General features: G+C 42.5%; 1 protein-coding gene across 1 annotated transcript in view; it reads right to left on the minus strand.

The window, feature by feature from the left end:
• chd6 (chromodomain helicase DNA binding protein 6) overlaps window positions 1-25,311 on the minus strand; it is an 84,860-nt gene that overhangs the window by 17,645 nt on the left and 41,904 nt on the right. The window contains exons 5-32 of the mRNA XM_020619057.1: window positions 22,798-22,948; window positions 22,063-22,212; window positions 21,276-21,341; window positions 21,089-21,150; window positions 18,576-18,693; window positions 17,432-17,518; window positions 17,201-17,338; window positions 15,627-15,748; window positions 13,482-13,725; window positions 12,503-12,679; window positions 12,028-12,171; window positions 11,198-11,296; window positions 10,378-10,534; window positions 10,022-10,232; window positions 9,564-9,759; window positions 8,927-9,091; window positions 8,589-8,768; window positions 8,216-8,326; window positions 7,274-7,476; window positions 6,703-6,783; window positions 6,405-6,523; window positions 6,059-6,218; window positions 5,588-5,677; window positions 5,155-5,258; window positions 4,309-4,438; window positions 2,588-2,666; window positions 1,379-1,436; window positions 1-279 (exon numbers count right to left, since the gene is read on the minus strand). Coding sequence (XP_020474713.1) covers window positions 1-279; window positions 1,379-1,436; window positions 2,588-2,666; window positions 4,309-4,438; window positions 5,155-5,258; window positions 5,588-5,677; window positions 6,059-6,218; window positions 6,405-6,523; window positions 6,703-6,783; window positions 7,274-7,476; window positions 8,216-8,326; window positions 8,589-8,768; window positions 8,927-9,091; window positions 9,564-9,759; window positions 10,022-10,232; window positions 10,378-10,534; window positions 11,198-11,296; window positions 12,028-12,171; window positions 12,503-12,679; window positions 13,482-13,725; window positions 15,627-15,748; window positions 17,201-17,338; window positions 17,432-17,518; window positions 18,576-18,693; window positions 21,089-21,150; window positions 21,276-21,341; window positions 22,063-22,212; window positions 22,798-22,948 — 3,881 coding nt within the window. The remainder of the gene's footprint in view (window positions 280-1,378; window positions 1,437-2,587; window positions 2,667-4,308; window positions 4,439-5,154; window positions 5,259-5,587; window positions 5,678-6,058; window positions 6,219-6,404; window positions 6,524-6,702; window positions 6,784-7,273; window positions 7,477-8,215; window positions 8,327-8,588; window positions 8,769-8,926; window positions 9,092-9,563; window positions 9,760-10,021; window positions 10,233-10,377; window positions 10,535-11,197; window positions 11,297-12,027; window positions 12,172-12,502; window positions 12,680-13,481; window positions 13,726-15,626; window positions 15,749-17,200; window positions 17,339-17,431; window positions 17,519-18,575; window positions 18,694-21,088; window positions 21,151-21,275; window positions 21,342-22,062; window positions 22,213-22,797; window positions 22,949-25,311) is intronic.

A 25,311-nucleotide genomic window follows, 5' to 3' on the forward strand; every position in this document is an offset into this window, starting at 1 on the left:
TGGCGTGATGACTGTGAGCAGCTCCGGCTCCTCCGATGCCCATGCCAACGAGGCCGTCAGGAAGCAGGAAGTCGTGTCTGAGGAGAGGCTCGCGGCGTAGTGTGAAGCGCTGGTAGGCGGTGATCAGGCGACGTAAACGAGCTGTCAAGGCAGGGCCGGCAGGCCACAGCGGTCGGGCCTGGACCAAATGTAAAGCCGCCACACCGGTTCCTGTTCCTGTTGTTGTCGTGGTGACCAAAGCCCCATCCTGGGCGCACAAGTCACCTGACATCTGGGAGTCTGGGAGGACAGAGGAAAGGACTGTTATTGTTTTGAACAGAATTACTTTGCCCTGACTCTAGAATGTCTGGAAATTAAGTTAAAATTTAAATTAAAGCCTCATTAAATCCACTTGGATTTAAACAAATCCCTGGAATTCTCACTATCAATCAAAGAACGGGGCAACTGTGGCTCAGGAGGTCGAGCGGGTCGTCTCCTAACTGGAGCGTCGGTGGTTCGAATCTTGGCTTCTTCACTTCATATGTTGAAGTGTCCTTGGGCAAGACACTGAACCCCAAGTTGCTCCTGATGGCTGCGTCATCAGCATTTGAGTGAGTGAATGCATGTGTGCGCGAAAGGGTGAGTGGAAAATAGTCCGAAAGCGCTTTGAGTATGCTTCGCTGCATAGAAAAGCACTATACAAGTATAAGACCATTTTAAAAAACCAGATCAATACACTGGGCTCTTCTACCTGAGGACCCTGAGGTTTTAATTTTCCCATCACTGAAAATGCAAACGACTCAGTTATCCTGCCTTAAACTACCCGAATGTTTTGAATATAAAAGGCTTCAATAACAATATTATCTGCTAAGCTCCCTCATTAAACCAGAGCGATGGCCAACAAACAGGCTGTTTCTCTCATTCTTCACTGTGCCATTCAACAACCAGATGCTCATTCAATGTACTCACTGAGACAATGAGCATTATTAAAACTGAAATGCTTCACACGTCCGATCGGCCCCATACTCTGCAGAGCAGTGTTAAAATGAAGCCTTCAGCAGAAAGATGAGACAGACAGGCAGGGAACAACTCGGTAAAGCAAATGAACTGAGGAGATGTAATCCAGAGGAATTATATCATCATCTAAAAAGATGCCAGGCGCATTACAAAAACAAAAAAGAAAATATGCTTTTACAAACCATCAAGACATTATATAGCCAAGCTCTATAGAAGCAAACAAGTTGTGTATGTGTGACGTATGTGTGTGTTCTTGCTGAGCTCCCTTTTACCAGAGTAATTTGCAACGATCATTGTCCCAGAGCAGAGACATGTATACCATACTGCTGGATTCTTGACACTACATTTAAGAGTGGTGTGTGCACAGTGCATTGTTTCTCACCAGGTCCTGTACTGTCCGGTTTGTCGGAGGTATCAGTGCTGGAGCAGGTTTCCTCTCCCTGCGGAGGAGACACACCAGCGAGAAGAAATCCAAATGAACAGAACAGCAATAGTGTATCCAGAGTCCCATATAAAGTAAACAGGCACTGACTTTGTTCTATTGTTATGCAATAAAGCAAACCAGACTATTTAAAAGTGGAGCATATTGGTCTTTAACTAACATTCAGAATAACTGTCCTGGACCAGAGAACTGTGTAGTACAATGATTCAGTCCGATGCTTTCAGCGACATGCGGTTCCTTCTAACGTTCTACTTTCTGTGTTTTCGTTCACATGATGACAAAGGCTGGTCTTGAACTACATTTGTAAAATTCATGTTTGGGATTATTTCTGAGCTTTTACATTTAGCTGTTTAACCAAAAAAAAAGTTATCACAATCAATATAAAATTAACTCAATATCTCAAGAGTGCAAATATTTAAAAGCAGCAATTTCCTGTTATAGCAGCGTTGAATTAAATCTAATAAGTGGAGAAACAGACTAATTCAGTTACATGACATTTTTTCTGTTATGAAATTCAGACTGTATACAGTCTCATTAAAATCTGATCTGTTCTGGTATTACAGTGGATATAAAAAGTCTACACACCCCCGTTAAAATGCCAGGTTTCTGTGATGTAAAAAAAAACGAGACCAAGATAAATAATTCCAGAACTTTAGCCACCTTTAATGTGACCTATAACTCAATTGAAAAACAAACTGTAAGAGGGTGTGCACACTAATGCAACCACATTATTTTAGTTTTTTATTTTTACTTCCCACTAAAAAACAGATTTCAGTTTGTTTTCAATTGAGTTGTACAAGTTATAGGTCACATTAAAGGTGGCTAAAGTTCTGGAATTATTTATCTTGGTCTTGTTTTTTTTACATCACAGAAACCTAGCATTTTAACGGGGGTGTGTAGACTTTTTATATCCACTGTATGTACTAAATGCATCATTAATGCTGCAAAGCTGATCTTCCAGGACTCTGGAGCCTGTCAACTCAGAAGGGTATAATATTAGGACATTTCTTCCCAGAGGCACAGCTAGAATTTGTACCTCTGAGGACCACAGTGAGGTAAATGAAAAGGATTCGACTGCACCTCAGGTTATTTGTGGAGTGAAAATAAAAGACAGTGAAATCTCTTTAAACACTAATGCTGCGTCTTCACCTTGCTGCTCTCGTCTCTCTCCTCCCCTCCATCAGCTTTGCTTTCAGTGTCGTCCTTTGCCTCCTCAGTTTTGCACACACTGACAAAAGAAACAACAGATCAAAAGCAGAAAAGCTTACAAACTGTTACACAATCCTAGTGAGCTCCCGGGGAGTACGACCAAGGGTAAAATACAAAGACAGAATTAAACGGGATTGAGCACAGAACAAAAAGAATGAACACACAGTCCATGACAAACAGAGCTTCCTTAAAGTTTGACCAAAGAGAAAGTATGTCAGAGCACGGAAAACAATGTCTAGAGCAAGAAAAAGACATGCAGCACAGAGCCTGTCGGAAAGTGATCAGATGTAAAGAAAACAGGCGACACCAGAGAACACACCACGCAACAGCTACGATGAATTAAAAGCAGCATAGAGATCAAATTTCCTGAGGCACCAGCCAGAGCCTTTAAACAAAAGGAAGCAAACACACACAAAAACTCTCTAATAACAAAATACATCATCATCAGTGCGTCAAATATGTCAAAATACAAAAACATGAGATAACGTATAGAGCTGATGTTTCAGGTTGAACAAGTAACAAAGCGAATGATCACTTCAATTAGCTTCAGGATGAAGAGCAAAATTTCCATTTCATCTTCTAGGGACTTTACAATCTGTAGAGCATACAAGACCCTCGAATCGGAACAGGAACAACAAATCAAAAAAACCTTTAATGGGAAAATGTTGAAGAAACCTCAGGAAGAGCAACAGGCGAGGGAGGGTGTGTCTGTGTGTCAGTCACATCACTGAAACACGGTCTGGCTGTTAGCGACTTGAGGCCCTTAATATCGCCCACTGCACTTATATTTCCTTTTCTATGTTTTTTGTCGAACTCAGTATGTAACCCAGTTGTGTGGGTGTGGAGGTGCCAGTGTCGACAAAAACAAACATGACACCACAGAAGACAGGATGTGTTTTTCGCACCAGTGCTGGCACCTGCTGTGAACGCTACTACACAAAGCGATGACTGGTGGAGGGAGGACCAGGCTCCTGCTCCAGATCTGCAGGAAAGCTATTTGTGCATGTGTGCCGCTCCTGCACCTGTCTGTAAACGAGTTAAGTCCGACTGACAAGGCTGGACTGCTAAGTGGACTAAGTGAGCAACTGGCCCAGGGCCACGAAAGCTCGGTATTCACCGTCTGTGAACTGGCTGTGCTAATTTCATTGAGAATTTGCTGTGGAATATGACCTGGTGAGGGTCTGGGGGTAGACTCTACTCTATTATCTGATCTTTAAGAGGGTTTCTGTGTCTAAATCAATACAATTTAAGACCTTAATTAAGGTGGTTGATCATATTGCCACACATAAATTCTATTACCACACACAGCCATGTAGCTTAGAAAATATCTGGACATTGCACAGACAGTGAGAGGAATAGTGAGTTAAAGGGCCTGAGCAATCTATTTTTGTATGGAAGGTGGTAAAATATACTGCCCCACTGCAGCGCATGCATTTAGGAATAGGAATAATGTCTGACAAATGGTTCTCAAAGACTTAAATTTATGTTTTATGAGTATAAACAACACAAAACCTTCACAGTTTAAAGGAGTGATTGGAGTTGAACGTTTGTCATTATACAGGATGTGCAGGTTTGTCAGTGTCGGGATCTTGTGTAATGTCCAAACATGCCTTTACCTCACTAAACGTGTACTTGTGTGCTTACCTATGTGTGTATCATACCTGTCAGCCATGTCAGAGGCGCCTTCCCCTCCTCCCTGCTCAGCAGACAGCGCTGTGACATCAGGCATCCCCACTCTCTCCAGGAAACACAGGTCTGGATCAGCACGCATGGCGTTGTACCGCTCATATCCTGTCCAAGGACAAACATCAGGATTAAAACACATAGCATGCACACACAGACACATGAGGTGAATTCCAGTTCCATTATTTTATCATTCCTCGGTCTTTGCTTGACCCGGAATTCGTCCATGTTAAAGGACCAGGATGAAGGAGAGAGGAGGCTGCCTGGAGGAGCTATGAGTGAGGATACACAAATGCATCCTTTACAGAAGTCGCTTACAGATCAACACGCCCCTTTATTGGAAATCAGCTTGTTATTGGATGCTTCACATAAAGGATCAAAGGAAAGAAAGTCTGTTGGTTCCTCTCTCCCCAGTTTCTTCTTCCATCTTATGTGGACGGGAACAAAACGCAAGTGAGGGAAACGCAGATGCAATTAGGGGAACTGGGATTCAGCTACAGTGTTCGTTTGCCCTTGCAATGTTGGTGGGTCACTCTCCTGCTACAGTGTTCTATCATGGCCTACTGCTCTTTCTGGGTTTAAGCACAACAACAACACAGATCTGGGTGCACATCACACCCACACACGTATAAACTGATGCCAGATTTGTACCTGGAATGACTGTTCACAAACAACGTGTCACTGCATCTAAATACTGTTCACACATTGGCAGAAACATTGGGTCAAGTCAAGCCTTAAAAGACATGTTGTTAGCCATTAACAGATAAATCATGTGCTCACATGACCTTTCCATGTGCAAACCTCGAACTGACAGCAGGCCTCACCGTGTTTGTGGACTCCTATGAGGAGAGACTTGTCAGCTTCTGCATCCCACCACGTGGCTGGAATCTCAATGTAGTCGATGTCTGGTAGAGACACCTCAAGCTTACTGTCGGCACAAACAGACACACAACAAACAAGCAACCTGTCAATGCTGCTGTCAGTGTCAAGTCAGGACTCCTCAACTCACTGAAAACACAAGCAGGAAACACCCAGTTAGTCAATCACAAATCTGACAAATGGCATTTTGACAGTGTGTTGAAGCATTTCCAGTTTCATCGCTACATTTCATAATACTGCTACTGTAAACAAGCAGAGAGCGATAAAGGCATCAATGAATTAAGTTAGTCTCTTTCCAGATTTTTGCATCAAGATAGAACTGTTTATCAACCAACACTCTGGTAACATCAGGTACAATATAAAGAACATGCTCCAGACCTGGCAGGTATCCCCTCGAGAGCCTGGTTGGCAGCCTCACCCAACACCTCCACCTTCAGGTAGTACAACATCCTCACCCTCAGTAGCACCCTGTGGAGAGAGGGAGGTGTAGCTTGCGTCACAGAGGCACCACAGCAAACGATTCTTTCCTCTGAATGAAGTGCAGGTCAGTTGAGTTGCTCTTTATAGTATGTGACTATGTGACTCTTGTTTTCCCTGACAATAGCGCCACTGTTTTAAACAGGACTCCTTCTGACTACAGGTTAAAAGTCACTGCTCTCACCTGGCCTTAAAAATCTACATTTCACATAAATAAACAGTTCCAAACATGCTCCAGTGTGAAAGTCCTCTAGTGACTATACATGCAATGACTACACACACCACCTCTGGCTTACAGGCAGGTATCAACCACTACAAATCACCCTCTGTTCAACCCTGTTAACTGGAACGAGTACGTGGGAGGAAACTGACTTGTTGCAGTGTTGCTTGAGGTGTTTCTTATAGCTCTCGTCCTGCAGCACCACCTCAGGGTTACAGTGGACCAGCCAGTCGGCGTTCTTCACCTCGGGGATGTTCAGCTGATTCTTCAGCTTCTTCCCCTTCCGACCCCGAGGAACCGGAGCTGACAAACCTGGGACAAACAGAAAGGGGGAAGTGAACTAACTCTACCCAAATGGCAATATTAGTTCCAGTTCACGCAATGGAGGTTGTTATAAAATGCTGCTACTGTTTCAGATGGTGGTGAGAGTTAATTAGAGTGGTTAATCGTGTGGTGGTGTATGGAGCTGTAGGCTAACTTTACAGTGTAAGTGCTAACCAGAATGATTGAGCAGCGCCTGGTCCTGGCCTTCCTTGGTGGGTGTGATCAGATCCCAGATGAAGCTCTTGATCTTGTCATCACCTTTGTAGTGTCTCAAGCAGTAAACAAGCAGAGCCCTACATAACAAAACAAATTTTCCTTTTCAAGATTTACACGTTGTTTTTTCCAGACGACGGCTGTTTCTGCAGGTACAGTGACCCTGGCGCCTGTTTACTGCTACATTCGCTGTAACTGAATCTGGACATTTTAGAACTTCTGCAGGATAAAAACATGAACCAAGACTTGCTTTCCTTACCTACAGATCACCTCCATGTCTCTCTCTGCTAGGTGCCACTTAAAGCGACCGTGGTTTAGGATGTCCTTCCACCGACCCCAGCTGAAAAGATGGAGTAAAGAATAGAGGGAGGAGGAAAATGTAGATAAGGAGCACAAAAGCCAGACAAAGAAATTTAGGTGAGTGAAGTATATACAGCTTTTTGGCTGAAACAAGTGTGTGATCACAAGTCGAATTTATTTTCTTCACTTCAAAACACAGTGAAAAGTCACATTTTTTATATGTGGCTCATTTATATTCATACTTGAGTTTGCAGAGACCAACATTGTAAACAAAGGCATGAGCTCTCAAGTAGCTTTTTATTGGACTGAGTGTTAGGATGTCATCCCCAGAGGTTTAAGATTCTGGCTGCAAGATGTGTGTGTGTGTGTGTACCAGCAAGTCTTTCCCTTCGGGTCCATTTTGCTGCTTTAGAAATGTTCCACGTCTTACTTGAAAAGGAATTTCAGCTTCTTTGATGCAAATTTAACTGAAGCTGGGTTGTGAATGTGCATTTAGATATGAATTATTCATGAGACCCATCAGCTCGTACCCGAAAATGAGCAGGTTCTTTTCAACCCGGAAACACTCAGCGCGGAGGTACCGCCGGCTGCGGTCGCCCAGGCGACGAGTTCGACACGGCCGCTCCTCCGAGTCGCTGTCCAGCTCCGAGAACTCCATCAGCTCGTCATCCTCAAAGGAGTTGTAGTGACGGGTCTGTTTCCTCACCCGAGGTGTGTCGATCACCAAGGACTCCTGTGTCAGAGACAAGAACGTAGTCTGGATACAAAAGTATAAAAGCAAGATGAAGCAGGTGAGGAGAGATCTGTCGGTTTTTATCCTCTGCTTTTATTGTGGAAAAGGGACACCTGAGGAGAAAAACACCAACCAGGGTGTGTGAGTTATTAAGGATTCAAGGCACGAGTCACGGTCCACACACACAAGGTATGAAGATAGTAGCATTGCTCCGTGCACAATCTGCTTCATTCATTAAGGCATCCCATCTGTTAGGAAGGAGAGGAGAGAAAAAGGAAGAGCATCCTCCTTTCTTACCCTCATTTCCACCCTGCCCTCATTTACTCTCTTCCCAGATCGGGAGCTCAGCTTAACATCCCCTTCCTCCAGGTTTTGCATACACCACTTTGGATCAGATCCAATTTCTCTCCAAGCCTCAGGTTGTTTTCTACATTGACCCTAACAGTTGTCTTTCTGTACTCTGCTTCCTGCTTACCTTTACTAGATAGGAGCACATCTCTTGCTCAGTGGTCGTTTCATCTCTTTTTCATTTTATTCCTCTTCCTGTTTATCACTCCCTTCAACATCTGTCACTTTACTTTGTTTCCTTTATTCTTTCTTTGTGATCCTTTCCGTCTTTATTTTCCAACCTTTCTGTGCCATCTTCTCCTTTTCTGTCCCTTTTCTTTGAAAAGCCTTTCATTTCTTTTTGTTGCTTTCATCCTCTCCTGCTGTCATTGTTCAATCTGCTCCTCTGTACCTTCTCAGATTTGGAGTCAATCTCCACTTCTGCAATTTTGGCCCATTTCTGCCAGAAGTTGGGGTCGTCCAGAGAAATGTCTGTTCTGTTACCGGACGAGATGAAACTGGCCTGAGGAAAGAGAAACAGGAGGCCACTCAGAAAAACAGGGTGGGATTCTGGTTGATATTAAATGAGTTTCAAGTGATTTGGGCATTCAACCAAACATTTGGACTGAAGCTGCTAACTGCACAAATATTTAGCATCTTCACAATGGATCAAAGTATCAAAGTATTCCATGTTTCCTCCAAAAACCCTCTAAACAGCGATTATCAGGGCTGTGTAACTTTGCTTCTCAGGTTTTAGACCTTCATTGATGTTTATGGATTTCTACCTTGGCGAACGTGGACCCTTTCCCTTCAGACTGGATAGTAATGGTCTGGGTTCGTCTCTGAAGTATCTGATCGATGTCCTCCTCGCAGAACTTGGAACCCTCGTCTTCTTCGTCCATCAGTGCTCCGTACGCTCCTTTCTTTAACAAATCTTCGACCTCCAACTTAGAAAGCTGCTGCACCTGTAGCAATAAACAGACACACAAGTTACAATTTATGCTCTTTTTCATGAGTGCCAGCCGGCCATCTCCCTGGAGAAAACATCTAAATAAATACCAATCTTACATAATTAACAAACTTACAATACCTCTTAGTACTCTGATATAAAGTAATATGGTACCCCGTTAAGGTTTCCTTTGCGGTTGATGTCTTGGAGGACGGCTTTGTCCAACCCGAGCTTCAGACTGGCCTTGTCAAACATTTCCCTCTCGTACGAGTTCCTGGTGATCAGTCGGTACACCTTCACTGCTTTGCTCTGGCCAATCCGGTGGCAGCGAGCCTGGGCCTGGACAGATACATGAAAAACGACAAGTGTGTAAAACATATTTTACCGTACCTGTGCTTGATTTTGGATTTACAGATACTTTGGAGGAAATAATGGTTTTATGCATAAACTGATGAGATAACTGCACCACAACTGTAATGTGCTGTATATGCACTGTGTTTCTGATCTTTTTTATATTCGTCTTACATTTTATTTATTTCATTTTAACCATGTTTCAGCTTTATTTTTCCTTAGATGATTTTAATGGCTGGCTTTTAATGATCATTGTTTCTAATGTTGTTTTCTTTGACTGTTGTTTGAAATGTGCTATATAAATAAAGGTGCAACTTAGCACAGTTAAAAAAAAAGTGTGATTTAGAGAGATGATCTCTCCTTTGTCAGGTTCTGAGGACACATTTGTTTGTGATCTGCTCACGTCTTCAGCTTTGGGCACCGTGCATGTGCAAACTCATGACCCAGCTCTCTTGCCCACCTGCAGGTCGTTCTGGGGGTTCCAGTCTGAGTCAAAGATGATGCAGGTGTCAGCAGCTGTCAGATTGATTCCCAGGCCTCCAGCTCTTGTGCACAGCAGGAAAACGAAGCGGTCCGAGTCTGGCTTGCAGAACCTGTCAATGGCTGCCTGTCGCAGGTTTCCTCGCACACGGCCATCAATGCGTTCATATGTGTACCTGGAGAAAACACACAAACATAAACATGTTGATTTCTTCAACAAATTAGGATGCTAAAGGTGATATGGGCATCTTTCCATCCCCAGTTCCCCTTTCTGCTAACTGTTAGATTGCATTCTTCATTAATAACTCCCAAATCTTCACTGTGCTTTCCTCAGTTTTTGTACCTAATTTTGTGTTTTCCCCATTTTATTTTTCCTTGCTTTGCTGATCTTCCATTATTTAACATTTCCCCTCCTTCCTCTCCTCCCTTTCTCCTCACCGTCTCTGGATGAGGTAGTCCTCCAGGATGTCCAGACAGCGGACCATCTGGGAGAAGACCAGGACTTTGTGTCCCCCGGCCAGCAGTTTGGGCAGCAGCTTGTCGATCAGCACCAGTTTACCGGCTGCCTGGATCATGGCCTGCAGCTGGAAGTCCGGCGCGTCCGGACTGTGGCTCTTCTTGAAGCTTTCAAGAATCTTCTCCTCCGCTCCTGGAAAAAAGAATTAAAAGGAACAGGATGTGGAAGAGTTTCTAGCTCCTCAGTAAACTAAAATATTTGTGAGTGTATAAATTATGGGTTGCATAATGATGTCCTTGTTTTACTGAAGGTCTGACACGTGTGTGCGTGGTCTCACCTGTGATAAGGTAGGGGTGGTTGCAGCACTTGCGGAGCTCCATCATGGTGTTAATGAGGTTGGGCATGTTGTGTTGGTTCGCTCCTTTGGACAGAAAGGAGAAGTTCTTCTCTAAGATGGCTCGGTAGTATTTCTTCTGAATGTTGGTCAGCTCCACCTACAGGAACACAAACGCTTTAGTGTGTACATGCTGGTGTTACACTGCTTTGTTTTATGTTTTCTCCACCTACTGCCCAGTAATGTAACCAGTACAATCAGTCCATTCATCAATAAATCACACCCATCCATCTGCTGTATTTATCATTTAAGTACAACACTATTTGTACTTAACACTTAACCTGACATACATATAAACAGGCAACCACATTCAGATTCACACCTACAGGCAGTTTCAGAGTTTTCAATTCACCTAACCTGGACCTGTTTGCACCAAGGGAGGAAACTGGATCACCCAGAGGAAAAAAGACAAAAACGTGAAGCACATGCAACCTGCACACGCGCACAGGCTCCAGCCAACTGTGGTGGGTTAGAACCCAGGATTTTCTTGCTCATATGCAGACGTTTTTTACTTCATCTTAACTAATTTACAATTTAATTTAATTTAGTTGTGATTAAAGAGACTAATAAAGACTAAAGACTAATACAAAGTGGAGATTCAGTCATGATGTTTTGGCTGAATTATTCATCTTAAACAGAAGGAAGTGGGATGAAAAGGTTTTTCCAGCACTGAAAATGCTTAGTGCCATTTACACACAGAAACTGTACAAATATAACAAATGCCACAAATGAGCAATGACGTGAAATTTATAACAAAGCAAACCTCTATGATGGTCTCTTCTTTTGGTGCCAGGTTTTTTTCTACGTCGTCTTTGAGTCTCCTCAACATCATGGGCTTCAAAATGGCCTGAAGCTTCTTCACCTGTTGGAAAGAACAAGGGCTGAAATGTGAACACAAATGGATTTTTTTTTTCTTCAGCTGACCCCAAATGACAAAACACAGGTGCACATAGCTGCTGGAAAAACAATGGTACCGGGAGGATAACAGCGATGTTAGCATAGATTTAAAAGAAACCCCGCCTCATCCTGAAGCTGCTTTTCACAGCAAATTGTGCCTCTCATGTATAACAATACATTGAAGTCACAGAGGTAACCGTCAGATTTTCTAAAAGGTAATTAACCAGCAACGTTTGAAAAGCTCTGAAGGCTGCTGGAAACACCTGCAGCTGTTCTGGGATATTACCAGAACCCCCAAAGACATCTCTAACAATCTGGATAAAAAAGAAAAAATCTTTAGTCCACTGAATAAAGATTTTTAACAACTCATTTCAGAAGTTTAGCCTCTATTTTCGAATCACGGCAAAGATGGTTACCTATCGTACCTGGATAGGAAACAGATCCACTTGGGTTGAAAATCTTTTTGTCGTCCAGTGGACACAATATTTCCTTCATTATCCAGATACAAATATCACTTGCTAACCATCTTTCAGAGAAACTGATGGTTACCTCTGTGACCTGAGTATATTCAGTTACATGAGAGGCACAAACTGGGGCTAAGCAAAAGCCACCCCACACCGATAGTTTGGCCTGGTTTAGTTCTACAACACTGTAATATTAACCTGAGGACACTAACTATCAGGTATGTGAACCTACCTGTTCATCTGTCTTGAGGTCTCCAAACTCTTCCAGAAAGCTGCGTTCTGAGGGAAACTGCTGCGGTTCCAAGAAGTTCAGCAGACTGAATAACTCCTCCACGGAGTTCTGCAGAGGGGTTCCTGTTAGCAGAACCTTGTGTTCCTGTTACAAACACAGACAGAACATCACAGGGAGCCGGCTGCTTGTAATGACTTGTATTCAAACAGAGACGAATGGATTAGAAGAGACACATACCAATAAAGTTGTGTACAACGGCATGCATAAGAGGGTAAGTAAGGCTAAGCATGCTGCGTTGCACTTCCCACGAACAAAAAAGTATTTTTCATCTCACCATTAAAGGGCGGACAGCGCAGTACGATAACCAGGACATTGCTTAAAATTGTATTTGTCAAAATTAAACTAATTCCTACAGCTGCTATGTGAAATATAAAGACACTGTACAACTTTGTCCATCATGCCCAGACAGACTGACCAGGTTCATGAGTTTGAGTCCCTCCAGCAGTTTACAGTTCCTGTTCTTCAGCCGGTGGGCTTCGTCGATCACCACACAACGCCAGTGCAGCTTCTTCAGCTCCGGGCAGTCGGCCATAATCATCTCGAAGGTGGTGATCAACCCGTGAAACTTCAGCACGCCTGGGATAGTGTTACCCTGTGGTTGACAATGGAACATTTAAATTGTTGTGTCAGGGCGGGGGTCAAGGATGGATACCATGCATCTGTGACACCCTGTGTCTGAATCATGTCGAGGACATTCACCACGTCACCCCCTCTCTGTTCCTGTCTCTCCTGTCTCCCTTCACTTCTAACAGAAGCACAAAATGCCCCCAAAACTCTTAAAGTGCTGAGCAGCTGACTTTATCAGGCAGGACAGAAATGACTTCTAACTGCCCTTTGATAGCTGCAGAAAGCTGAATTCAAAACTTGTAAAGCTGCAGATGGGTCACTCTGAATAAGTATATGTCTGAAATGTGTCACCAAATGTTAAAGATGCTGATCATAGTCAAAGACAAGGCAGCGAGAGTGCAAGTGAGTTCAACTGTGAAACAGAGAGAGAGATGACAAATGTGCTATGGATGTCTGTCACATCCAGTGTGGAACACATTGGAAAAGTCTCCTGGCACGGAGGAATGAGATGTAAGGACAGAAAGAAAAATATTCAGCTAAATCACACTTTAGTTTTTCCAAGCAGACATGATCTTAAATGGGACACAGCACACAATTACCCTGAGAACCACACCAGCACAACCAGACATGAGGGGCACATTTCTTTTAAAGAAGTAACAGCAGATAACTGTCAGCACGTTGTATCCTTATCAGGATATGTGGTTGTCACCCGAACGAAAATAAAAGACCACACACCCACTCAGAAACCGTCACACGTGACTCATTCGCTGGTGATGGAGAGGAGCCATTCACCACGACGCACAGCCTGGTGAAAACTCAAACACTACCTGTGGGTCTCTGTGAAACATCTCGTACTGCAGGATCATCTGCCGGCTGATCTGGGAGCCGTGATACACGATGACGTTCATGTGCGTCCACGTGCGAAACTCCCTCTCCCAGTTGGTGATGGTGGAGAGGGGGGCGATGATGAGGAAGGGACCGCGGATCCCCATGTTGAAGATCTCATACAGGAAGGTGATGGACTGGATGGTCTTCCCCAAACCCATCTCATCGGCCAGGATGCAGTTTTTTCTGTGTGAGAGAGCACGAGGTCTGCATAATTCTAAAGTTCAGGAAGTTCATCCACTTGTACTAATTAGTACAATAACGAAGCTAATGAATGCATCACTACTTGTGTACACACTGCTGATATCTACATGAAGTCTGCATCTTCAACAAACTGGACAAGTTTTAAGAAAAAAAAAAACTGTTTCTCATTAAAACACTAATTCATGTCCAAATCTAATCAGAAAATATACAGTAAAGGAATGAGGTGACGGACGAGGAGACTAATAAAGGTTCATCTAATGAGCTACTCTAACATTTTTACAGTTATTGTGCTTTGATTTTGGTCTTTTATGAACTGAAGTGTATGTTTTCTGCTCCCTTAATAAAGCATGTTGACCAAACAGTACAGCTACAACAGGTTTACTCACATATACTGTACACTGTACTATATAGTGAATGGGTTTTTGTGTACTCTGTTTGTGCAGTCTATAATCAAATCAAACTTTATTTACATAGCACTTTTCATACAAGCCGGTGCAGTTCAGAGTTTTACAGATAAGACGGCAGGAAAAGGAAATTAGATAAAAATGAGTACATTTTATAATCAATCAAATGCAATTATAATAGATAAAAACTAGATCAAGCATAGAGGATATGATAATATATCATAAAATATATCAGAATGAATAACAGAGAACACAAATATAAATAACACAGAATAACTAATGGCAGTAAAAAGCTCCATAGAGATCTCTTCTTAAGGCAGGGAACAAAGTTCACACTCATTGTTCTGTGTACGACATATTTCTCAGGTTCAGCTGCAGCTTATCGTGCACGTGGCCTCAGCATCATGAGTTTGACATGTGATGTGGGTCTGTTCCAAAGGTACAATCGTCAGGCCAAAGCTCCCTCTGCTGTGGTTCAGCCAGCAAACACTGCCCACTGGAGCACAAACTGGTTGCTGTGGTCTCATATTAGCATTGGCTTAACCTTCATCAGCCAATACCTTCAAACAGGACGCAAACCTTTGTCCCCATAAGAAGCACTTTAGTGAGGGATCTCAGGTAAAACAGCAGCCTAGAGCTCTGTCAGTGTACATACGGGCATGCGAGTGCTGTTGTTAAAGATGCACTTAAGAAGGGCGAGGGGAACTAAATCATAACAAAACCTATTATTTAAAATGCTCAGTTAGGTCATTTGCTATTAAAACTATAATCAGCTCCATCTTTAAATATGACAAGTGTTTTGATGCATGTGAAGTCTGTCTCTTACTGGTCCTACTTTCAGACTGTTGTTTATGACCTTAGTGAAAATCAAGTCAACCAAACCAATCTTTAGTCACGTCCTGGACACTGTAGCATAGTGACAATGCTGCGCATACAGCAGAAGCAGGTTTTGTGTGTTCTTGTGTTTTCGTATTTTAAAGACAAAGGAAAACCCTCCATGTGAGAGGGTTGCTCTGCACCTCACTCCTACATGGCAGGGGCTTGTTTCAGTTCAGAAGCAGGGCTGACTTTAGTCTGGATTAGCTGGCTTTTGGATCTGTGGAACAAACTCACCTTTATAGATTTAAGTCATAAACACGGTGTGTGTTTGTGTTTGTGTTTGATGTCTTTCTCAATACTTGGGAAATGTCAACTGCTGCGTGAGTCATATCTATTTGTCCACCTTCAACCTTTAGCTCCAGTGCCTCAGGGTAATTATAGTTCTTGAGGTTTACAAATAGTTTAGTAGTATTACTCACAATGTTTGTGGCTGTATTTTAACTTAATGTTAGGTTATAGTCATTGTTTATGTCAGGTTTAGTTCCCAGTGTGCAACCTCAAATTTCCATTTCAGTTTGGTTTATCATGACTTTAGTCACGAATGCATACATGTGTTTTCTTTATTACACTAGCATCAAACATCTTTGACTGTATATTCACCTGTTGTACCAGTTGAACAGTAACCAGTTCATTCCCTCTAACTGGTATTCTCTGAGCTGGTTTCCATTCCGGTAATCTCTGGAGCACTCCAGCTTCTGCCATTTTTCTGGAAGAGGACGCTCCTGTACCATGAACACACACACACACACACACACACACAACACACACGCTTCATTAACAAAAGGTTTGATGACTTGCTGATTAAATTTGGATTATTCAAAACTATGAATTATCCGTCAGTGGACGTGGAGGTTTCTTTATCTGAACTGGATCATCTATACTACCTGGATTTGATCCAACAAAAGAACTAGAAGAGTATCAGCTATTAAAACTATCTGATAAATCAGAAAGGAGGTAAATGAGTTGTCACAGTTTTTACATGTAAGAGAAGGACTCAGGCTCTGACTCTGGAGGCTGAATGAACAAAATAATAAAATGAGTAATGCCAGAGGTTGTTCCTGCCAGAGCATAATAAATGATAATGATAATACTAGTTTTGAAATGAATAATGGCTCCTGTAGCTCTCAGGGGTGATGACAGACTCCAGAAAATTGCTACTATTTAAACAGCAATTTGGGATTCAACATCCAGCAGAGTAAATGTACCGATTGGTCACAAAACCGATGACTCGCACATAATACACAGCTGTCAAACCTAACAGATCTGTCCTGCTCACATTAAATGGCCTCACCTGTGGTTTCGTGCCTGGGCTCCGTAGTGACACCCACACTAAACACTGAAGCACAAATGTGGAGATGTTTGTGGGTCAAGGAACACAAGATGTTTTACAGTACATGGATGTGACAGTTTTGAACACCTCGACATCCTCTCTAAGAACAAACAGAAAACCTGATGGTGCACAACTGCAGCTCGAGAATAAAGAAAACCTCACAGCAATGACTGTGTTCGCGCTCATTAGCACCGGGAAAGAAAACAAGACCTAGATGGTGAAAGCGAGGGAGAATGGTTGTAATGATGTGGGCAGAAAGGCTGTTCTGCAGGGAAGGTCTGAGAGCACATCTGGAGCCATAATGGTGTTGTGTTGTTGCACAGTTTCCTCATCTGCCCACCAACCTGTGCTAAAAATGTACATGTTTTTGTCACTGTTTATCATAGAGAGTCTGGTTCCAGACGTCTGAATTGCCTTCCACGTCTCAGTACCTTTGCAGCAACTCAAAAAGGTCTGCCACAAAACAGGCAACAATAGTGGACACAACTACACAAGTCAGCTCACAGAGATCATCAATCAGCAGGTTTCTTCAGTCCGCAGGACAAATGTAACAGCACATCACCGCTCCTGAGTCAAACAAGAGGATCTTTCCCCTGCAGCAAGGCTCTGCCACTTCAGAGAACCAGATTTTCTTTTTGCTTCCTTCTCTTTGCACAGTAAAAATGTCTAATGTTATAATAAAAATCACACCTTTATTTATGTAGCACTTTCAAAGACAAAGGTTACAAAATGTCTCTTGATGAAAAGGCACCTTTGCACTTTGACTTGAGCTACATTTGTCTCCTCTGGGACAGAGTACTGCGTTAAACCAGACAGGCTTGTGTACTATTACATTTCTACTCACCATGTGTCTAAGGTCTGCTGGCAGTTTCTGGATCTCCTCAAACTCTTTAATCTTCTCTGGGTCCAAGTCCTCCTGCAGCTCCCACGTCGCCTCCTCGTACGAGAGACTGCACCACTTCACAAGGTAGTGGGTCACCTCCTACAGCAACACACAGAGAACACCAGCACGCTTCAGTAATAACCACTTACATACCAGACCGCCGCTGTGTCAGAGTGCGTCTGTGCTACCTACCTCTCCAGTCTCGGTGTCGGTGGTAACAGCCACCTCCAGCACTCTGTCCACCTCTACGTAGTCTGGGTTGAACAAGTCCTCGTCAGGCTAGAAGAACGTATGAAGACAGGAAAAAAGGGAGAGAAGAGATTACTGATTATTAGTTAGGTTAGCGATCACACCGCTAAAGCAACAGTCTGTAAAAACTGTAAAATAACTGGGTTTCTGGAGATTCAGAAAGCTTAATTTAAAGGCTTCCAAAAGCACTAGATGCATTGGTTTTGGTTCAGGTCTCGTTAAATCGGTGCTTCACCATATTAGGTTGATGAAAGTAACAGAAACAGCCACGTATGGAAGATGCTACGTTACCTCACACAGCACAACGCGCTAGCTGAGTGTTCTCCTATAAATTCTGACTGGGCTGCAAAGTTTGCAAATCTTCTGATTTGGTTTTGGAAATATGAACTGATAAGAAAAAGAACTACAACATGGATCCAGTGTTCCACAGGCGGCACTACTCTGTGGGCTAAACCTTTTCAAAAAACATGTTAAAGTACATTCCTCTTGTTTTTTCCTTAATAACATCATTTAAAATGTGCATATATATATAGTGCAATTGTGTTTCCATAGCTTAGCTCTGCTGTCACTCCTTCTTCCTACACTTAATGCATGTCTGTTCATCCTAAGCGAGGGGACTCTACCTCTCCCACTTTCTATGAGCCACATCGAGGGTTTAAGGACAGACGGTGTCTTAGGATCAACAGATTGTTGTCTGAAACATGACAGGTGATTTTAATCTATATTAAAAAACTGATTTTATACTGTATATCTCCACATTAGAACCACTGTTCTGAAAACCTTCCATAATGGTCAGTAACAGTCTAATAATGTTGACGTTACGCAGCAAAGGACACACTATCCTTCTGTGTGACAATGCTTAATGCTAGAGTTCACCTGCTGACCTTTATAGCAACACTGAATAAATGTCTTGTGAATTATCAGGGAGTGTGGCCTGTTCATTCATTCAAATCCAGGCATGAAGTGATCACATTTACAGTTTCCACATCACTTAGGGGTAGGGAAAATGTCTTTGGTAGATAATAAAATCTGAATTTGTCCTTCTGCCCAGACAGGGAGCAGTTTACAAAGACACTGGGACGGTTACCTCTGTGAACAGGTGCTTTGTCTGGGCCTGTTTAGTCCTGAAGCGTTTAATCTTCTGGTGGATACGGGGATCCTTCTCTAGCTCTTCCAGAGTGGCCCATTTACAGTGTAGGTAGGAACTGAAATAACACAATGGATAGATCAGCACAGCTTTAATTTTGCAGAGTATGTTACAAAATCCTCAAACTCAATAAAAAAAATCAAGACCAATCACACCAGGATTTCCCTCTCTTTACAACTCCCTCCAAAATCAACTCAATACAAGGCCCCGAGCAGGTAGGAAGCAAACGGTCAAGAAAAGGCATGCACATAAACTGAGTCCTGTGTCATCATTCCTGCACCGCAAATGATTTCCAAGATTAACATGAAATGTTCAAAGCTCCAAGCGAGCTCATTATCAACATTAAGACATATTTTAACAAAGCAACCGTCTTAAAACATAGTTATACAATTCCACTATTATAAAAACACAATGAACTGATTATACAAAAGCTAAACTAATGAAGGGATCAATCACACAGGCCAGATGGAATTTCAGCCAGAGGTTTGGGACAGAAGGCCGTTTTAAAACAAGCAGGAACCATCACTCAGAACATTAAACCGTCTATGCAGCTATTTACTCATGCATTTGATAATACGTTATGTATAGTAATGATTTTAACACAACTAATATTATAAAAATACAAATGTACTTTTCTGTAACTTTATAATTTTAAATCAATCCATTGAAAAGTGTTCACATCTATTCTGTTTTCTTTTTCCAACTCAAGCAAATGTTTTATTCATCACCCCGGCAATAAATTATCATCATAATAAAGACAGTATAAGTGTGTAGGACCTTTCTTAAAGATACAAAGTGCGGTAACAAACAGGGCAGTCTCTAGAGACATGACACACACACCCCCACCCCCCAGCACTCCAATCCCTACACCCTCACCCCGCTCTCCCTCAGCAGCTACAGCGGAGAAGCACTTACCGACTTAACAGACCACTGCTCAAAAACAGCCCATAAACATTTTCATCAGTCATGAGAGCGACGTAACGCGTCGACATCGTGATACCCAGGACTTTGTTTAATCTCTAATCATGCAGCTTCTGAGTAGGGCTGGAAAAAAATATTGATTTTCTGATTATTTAAGCGATTTAGTTTCGGTTATTAAAATTACGAGATCAACCTTTGCATTTACACCTTTTCTCAGTAAATGCACTAAATGTTAAAGTGCATGTTTGCAGAGGTGACTTATTATAAGTAGCTCAGTTCAAACAGCATGATGAGTAAAAACCGCCCGAGGCGAGTTGTTACAACGTGCACAAAAAGGTCATTTTAAGTTATAAAGTCATGCAGATGATACAACGGTAGTTCTCATTATAAAGAAAACTCAACTGTTAAATAACTGAGCCTTAAATAATTTGAACCTTTTGATGACAATAACTGAAAAGGAGGTCTACAAAGTTTATGAAGAGTAGGAAGGTCCACACAGAAATCTCTCAAACAGCGGTCATAACATTTCACTCTGGACCACAAACGTCAACCTGGAAAAATCTGGGAATCGATAAAGGTAATAGAAAGAGTCGCTGGGGGCCATGAGTGTCTGTACAACATCTGATGACAATCCCTCCAATAATTGTTGAGGTATTTTAGCCTGGATCAAAGATGCTGGAGTTAAAGCTAATGCTGTATGATAAAACAGCCCTGGTCTGGTCAAAGCACATGCACAACTCAGTAATATCAGAAGCCAAAGTTTTTGCATTATGCCGCTGGTTTGCCAGCAACACTCCCCTCGATTCATCTCTTCATCTACTGTGCACAGCAAATCCTGAGAAAGAACAATTCTGCCACTAATGAGGAGTGAATTCAGTGAATTTTTTTTGGCTTGTAATGTAAAAGAAAATATTCATTTAGCTAACGATTATTATTAAAATAAGCACAAAAGCAACTTAAAAATGCTCTTGAGCAGGGTGAAAGAAGTCACTTTACATCAACTTTTAAATTTGAGAATCTTTTATTTTATCAACATTTCAAGACACTCAGTGTGTCAGCATTTGTTGGAAATTCCACCAGAATAAAATTAAGGTCACATGGCCACTGAAATACAAACTCCAATTTCTTTAGACGTAGGCTAATGACCGACTACGAGTTAAGGAAAGAGGGGGGGGAATAACGGTGCTCGTGTTCAGACAGTGTCATCAGGAGACAATATCTTTGTTGACAGACATTAACCTGGGTTGTTCACACAGCTAACTGAGGGGAACGGCTCTAGAAGGTGACGAGAGAAGTGCCACAGATTTTTGTCTAAGGAATGAAAAAGCAGCGTGGGACAGAGATGTGCAACCAGCCAGTCAAGGTGTGAAGTAGGTTGGAATGTCAGATCCTTGGCTTGGAAAATGACAAAAAGCATTCACTCATCTGTTTCGGACATGCAGGTGGGGGCAAACACAGTTTCTTTCTGTGGAAAGCCTGCGGAGGTGTCGTCGTTTGAGCCTGGTAATAAGCAATGGTGAAGGAACACTCACAAATTTCTGTACTTGACGTAGAACTCCTCTGCCTCCTCTGCTTGGTCCTCTGATGATGAAGTCTAGGGAGGGAGACAGAGAAAGAGAGAGATTAAGTGGGAAAAAATGATAAAAGAACCAACATCATTAAGTTAAAAAATACTCCACTGATGACACTGAATGTATGACTATGCTCTTTCTTCTTCACCTCTTTCTTCACTGTTCTGACAGAGAGAATTTTCTCAATGATGTTGGCCTCGTCTTCAGGTGGTTCCTGAAGATGAAGAGCCCAAAAGACAGAAGGTCAGTTCACAAAGGAGCGATGTAAAAAAAAAATAAACTTGCTTCTAAGCAAAGCACTTACATGAGCACACCACAGAATTTAAAATGTATAGTAAATGACATTTTAGATACAGTTTGACCACCTTGTTTATATCAGTGAGTGTAACACAATACAGTTCAACAGCACGTACTACACGAAGCACGACTATTTGGATAAAACTGCTTTAGTTAACATCTGCTCTGAACAAAGATTTTCTGCTGTCAGAGAAATGGCATGGTTACAGTGTGAAAGTCACTTCAGATGCTCTAATCAAAGTTTTAGCGCTGATTTGATGAGAAGACCAGAAACAAATGTTTCATTAATAAAAAGCGTCCTCATTTCCAACATGCCTGCAGCGGGGAACAGACTCTTCAATATGTGGATAGTGTTATTAAATAACTATATTTATAATGTATTTTACAACTAAGATGGCAACAAAGGAGGTACTGTATCAAAAGCCAAACAGGTCATAGTTTGCCTGCTTTTCCCCATCGTTCTGTTTTCTATCGGCAGGCAGCGTTCACTGTTTGTGAACACCACTCTAGGCACTTGAGCACACACGCCAGCACAGACACAAACTACAGGGTACCCACTGCAAGCACATGTGCACAGGCACATATTAAAACAAGTGCAGACTAGAATTATTGCTTCCCGGTTGTGCGTCCTTCCTTACCTCAGCCTGCCAGGCCAGAGCAGTGGCGTTCAGCGCTGAGATGCGACCGGCTCCAAGAACTGCAATAGTCTCTCCATCATCATCTACCACCTTAAAGTCCAAATCCTCGTTGTACTTCCTCCTCTTGACCTGTCGTCCTGAACGCCGCTTCTAAAGAGGAGGAGGGGGAAAAAATGAACAGGGAGGAAAGACGAGAGAGTTGAGGAGTTTATGTAACAGAGAAGGACCAACACCCAGAGAGCACAAACCTCGGCCAAGGCAGCTCACTGTAGCCATTACACCTAAAAGCAATATTCCTATGGGGCGGCTGTGGCTGAGGGGTAGAGCAGGTCGTCCTCTGATGACAGCGGTCAGCAGTTCGATTCCCATTCTTCTCAGTCCACATGCTGAAGTGTTCTTGGGCAAGACACTGAACCCCAAGCTGCTCCCGGTGGCTAGCCCAGTGCCTTGCATAGAAGCTCCACCGCCAAGGACGTGTGTGTGTGTGTGTGTGTGTGTGTGTGTGTGTGTGTGTGTGTGTGTTTGGGTGAATCTGTAAAGTGCTGTGTCCAGGTAAGGTAGAAAGGTGCTATACAAGTAAGGCACATTTACCATGGCAGTCTGACCCTCATGATATGATTCCACAAAAACCTACCTGTGGCTTTTGCAATCACATTGATAAATTGTGCAGACCCACCCCAGTCAGCCTATCTCAACCTCTGTGCACAGGGTCTGTCCAGTCTACTGCCCACTCACCGCGCTATCCAAGGGGTCTTGACTGTCCTCGCCACCCATGTTGAGGGCTGACAATGAGGTAGTGTCGTCACTCTCCAGCCCCTCCTGTACAGCCAGCACCTGGTTTCTCCTCTTCCCCTTCTTCTTCTCCACAGGCATGGCACCAGGGTCTCTGGAAGAGGAGGGTTTCTGGTGAGTACTCAGCAGCTTCTCACAGAGTCAGAGGCTGGAAACTCTCCTGTTCCCTCATGGCTGGCTAAGGTGGTCTTATATGGTGTTAATACAGTATCCTCACTTTCTTCTAATTTCTCCAGTTACCACTTCCTGATCACCAAGACAAAGAACAACCACTGGCCAATCACTGAGTCAACCAGCAAAAGAAATGCTGTTCTGAAATTTGAGCACACTTTAAGACCAGGCTGCCACTTTGAATCCTCAGACTGGTTGAGAAAACCAGAGCTGAATGAAAAAGCAGGGTGTTTCCTGGCATACAGTGGGTCTGTGAAGGTTGTGACCCAGTGACCGAAGTGAATATTTCTGGCACAATCACCTGCTTTTTATACTAAAACACTGTTTTCCCTAAGATGAAATGGATGGTAGAGCATGTTTACCTTACATGATGTGACATGCATCCAAGTGAAGCAAATGTGTGAGCAGGGTATAGTTTAAGGAGGGATTTGACTAAAGTGTTCAGGGATTTGTCTGGATCACTCTGAAATATAAGTGACACAGTGAGCATGAAGAAAACAACTGGGATTTGAAGAGAAATAGAAACCACACTGTTGGATGAGGAGGTAGAGGAGAAGGGAGACATGAACAAATTCACCTAAACCTACTTAGCTGTATAAATTTCAAAATGTGAACGAGCTGATATTAAAACACACTTATGACCTCAAATCATCCACTAATGATTCTGACCCATGAGCCAATGACATCCAATATAATTCTATATCACAGGAGTGGTTAGGTCACCACTAATGTTTCTAATATTCCTATAAACAATAAATTTTTATTTGCCAAACAGAACTTTGCAATTATTCAAACATTTTCTAGCAGATGTCTTTATATTGTGTGAAGTACTGGAACAACACACAAAATAGTTGGTAAATAAATAATAAAAAATGACTGTGACAGTGAGGTTAAAAACAAAAACACACCTCTCACCGTCTCACCAGGAAAACAGGCTGTGAAATATTTACAGCCACTACTGCACTGTTAAGTATTGTATACTACAGAAAAATAACCAACTTGTTCACACAGATTAGACACCAGTGATTACAAATTACTTAATGCATGAAATTAACACCATGCAAATTAAACACTGTCAGACCGTGGAAAATCTAATTAGAGTCATTTGAGTTCAATGCATATTTGTTTTGATTTGGACAAAGACATAAAGATATAAAGCTTTGGACTGTGCCTATTAAACTGGGGATGTCCTGATACCAGTACTTGGGTATCGGGTCCGAAGCCACCCTCTAGTAAAGCCTGCTTGTACTTGTTAAAAGTCACTAAGGTCGATAGGCTTTGTCGCCTTTATGTAACTTTTTTATTTTAAGACCAAGTGTTCCTTCTGGCTTCTGACTCCTTACCTGAGTCCAAAGGAGAGCTGCACAAGAATTCTTATATGCCTAGACTGTCTGTTTATGCATAAATGGTAAATAAAAACCTTGACTTGAGACAGTGGAGGAGAAATTTTAGTGGGTTTAGCTATATAGTAAAATAAGTGTCGATGACAAAAAGCAGACTGCGAGCTCTGCTTCCCTGCTCTGTGTCTGAGACAGGGAGGAACAGGCGCTCACAGGTGCACACACACACACACAGTGTGTCTATGAGTGCACACACACTGCAGACAAGATGATGAGACAGTATGTGAAAGAGACAACGATGAAACAAAACCCCGCCAGTAATGGAGAGAGCACAAGCACTTTATCAAACATGTTGAACAAGCAGAAAACAAAAAAAACTCGCAGCAATGCGATGTCTTCAGTCTCCCTGCTGTCTCTACCTGGTCGCCTGAGAGACACAAGATGGGAAGAAATACAGAGAAAGGGAACTATTGGTAATCTCAAGCAAAAAAAAAAAAAAGCTTTTAATAGTTTGTCATTTAATATATTAAACATTGATGCTGAGACCAAAAAGCTCCTGAAAAGCAGTGCAGGTGTGTGTCCAGCAGAGAGGCTGCAGTGCACAGCAGGCACTCTTTTTAATTAAAATTTTAAACTGCTGATTGCAAGATTGTGCGTTTGTCCCTGTTACATGCAGTTTTTGTTATCACAAAGCTTTAAGGTAATTTGCACAGCTGATATTTTAAACACAAAGTAAATCCCATGAAAATAAATACTGTCTAATGTCGACTGCACATTTATGATAATTGTAAGAGAGACAATGCGTTGTTCTTACATAGGTAATGGTAAGTATTCAGGGCAGAGACGCACCAAGCTGACATGACATAAGCAAAGATGCCCAGACCTCCCTTTCTACAGACACTTCCTCCAGCTCCGCCGGGGGAATGCCGCGGCTTCACCAAGACAG

Source organism: Monopterus albus, unplaced genomic scaffold, assembly GCF_001952655.1.
Source record: "Monopterus albus unplaced genomic scaffold, M_albus_1.0 scaffold213.1, whole genome shotgun sequence".
NCBI classification, from domain to species: Eukaryota; Metazoa; Chordata; class Actinopteri; order Synbranchiformes; family Synbranchidae; genus Monopterus; species Monopterus albus.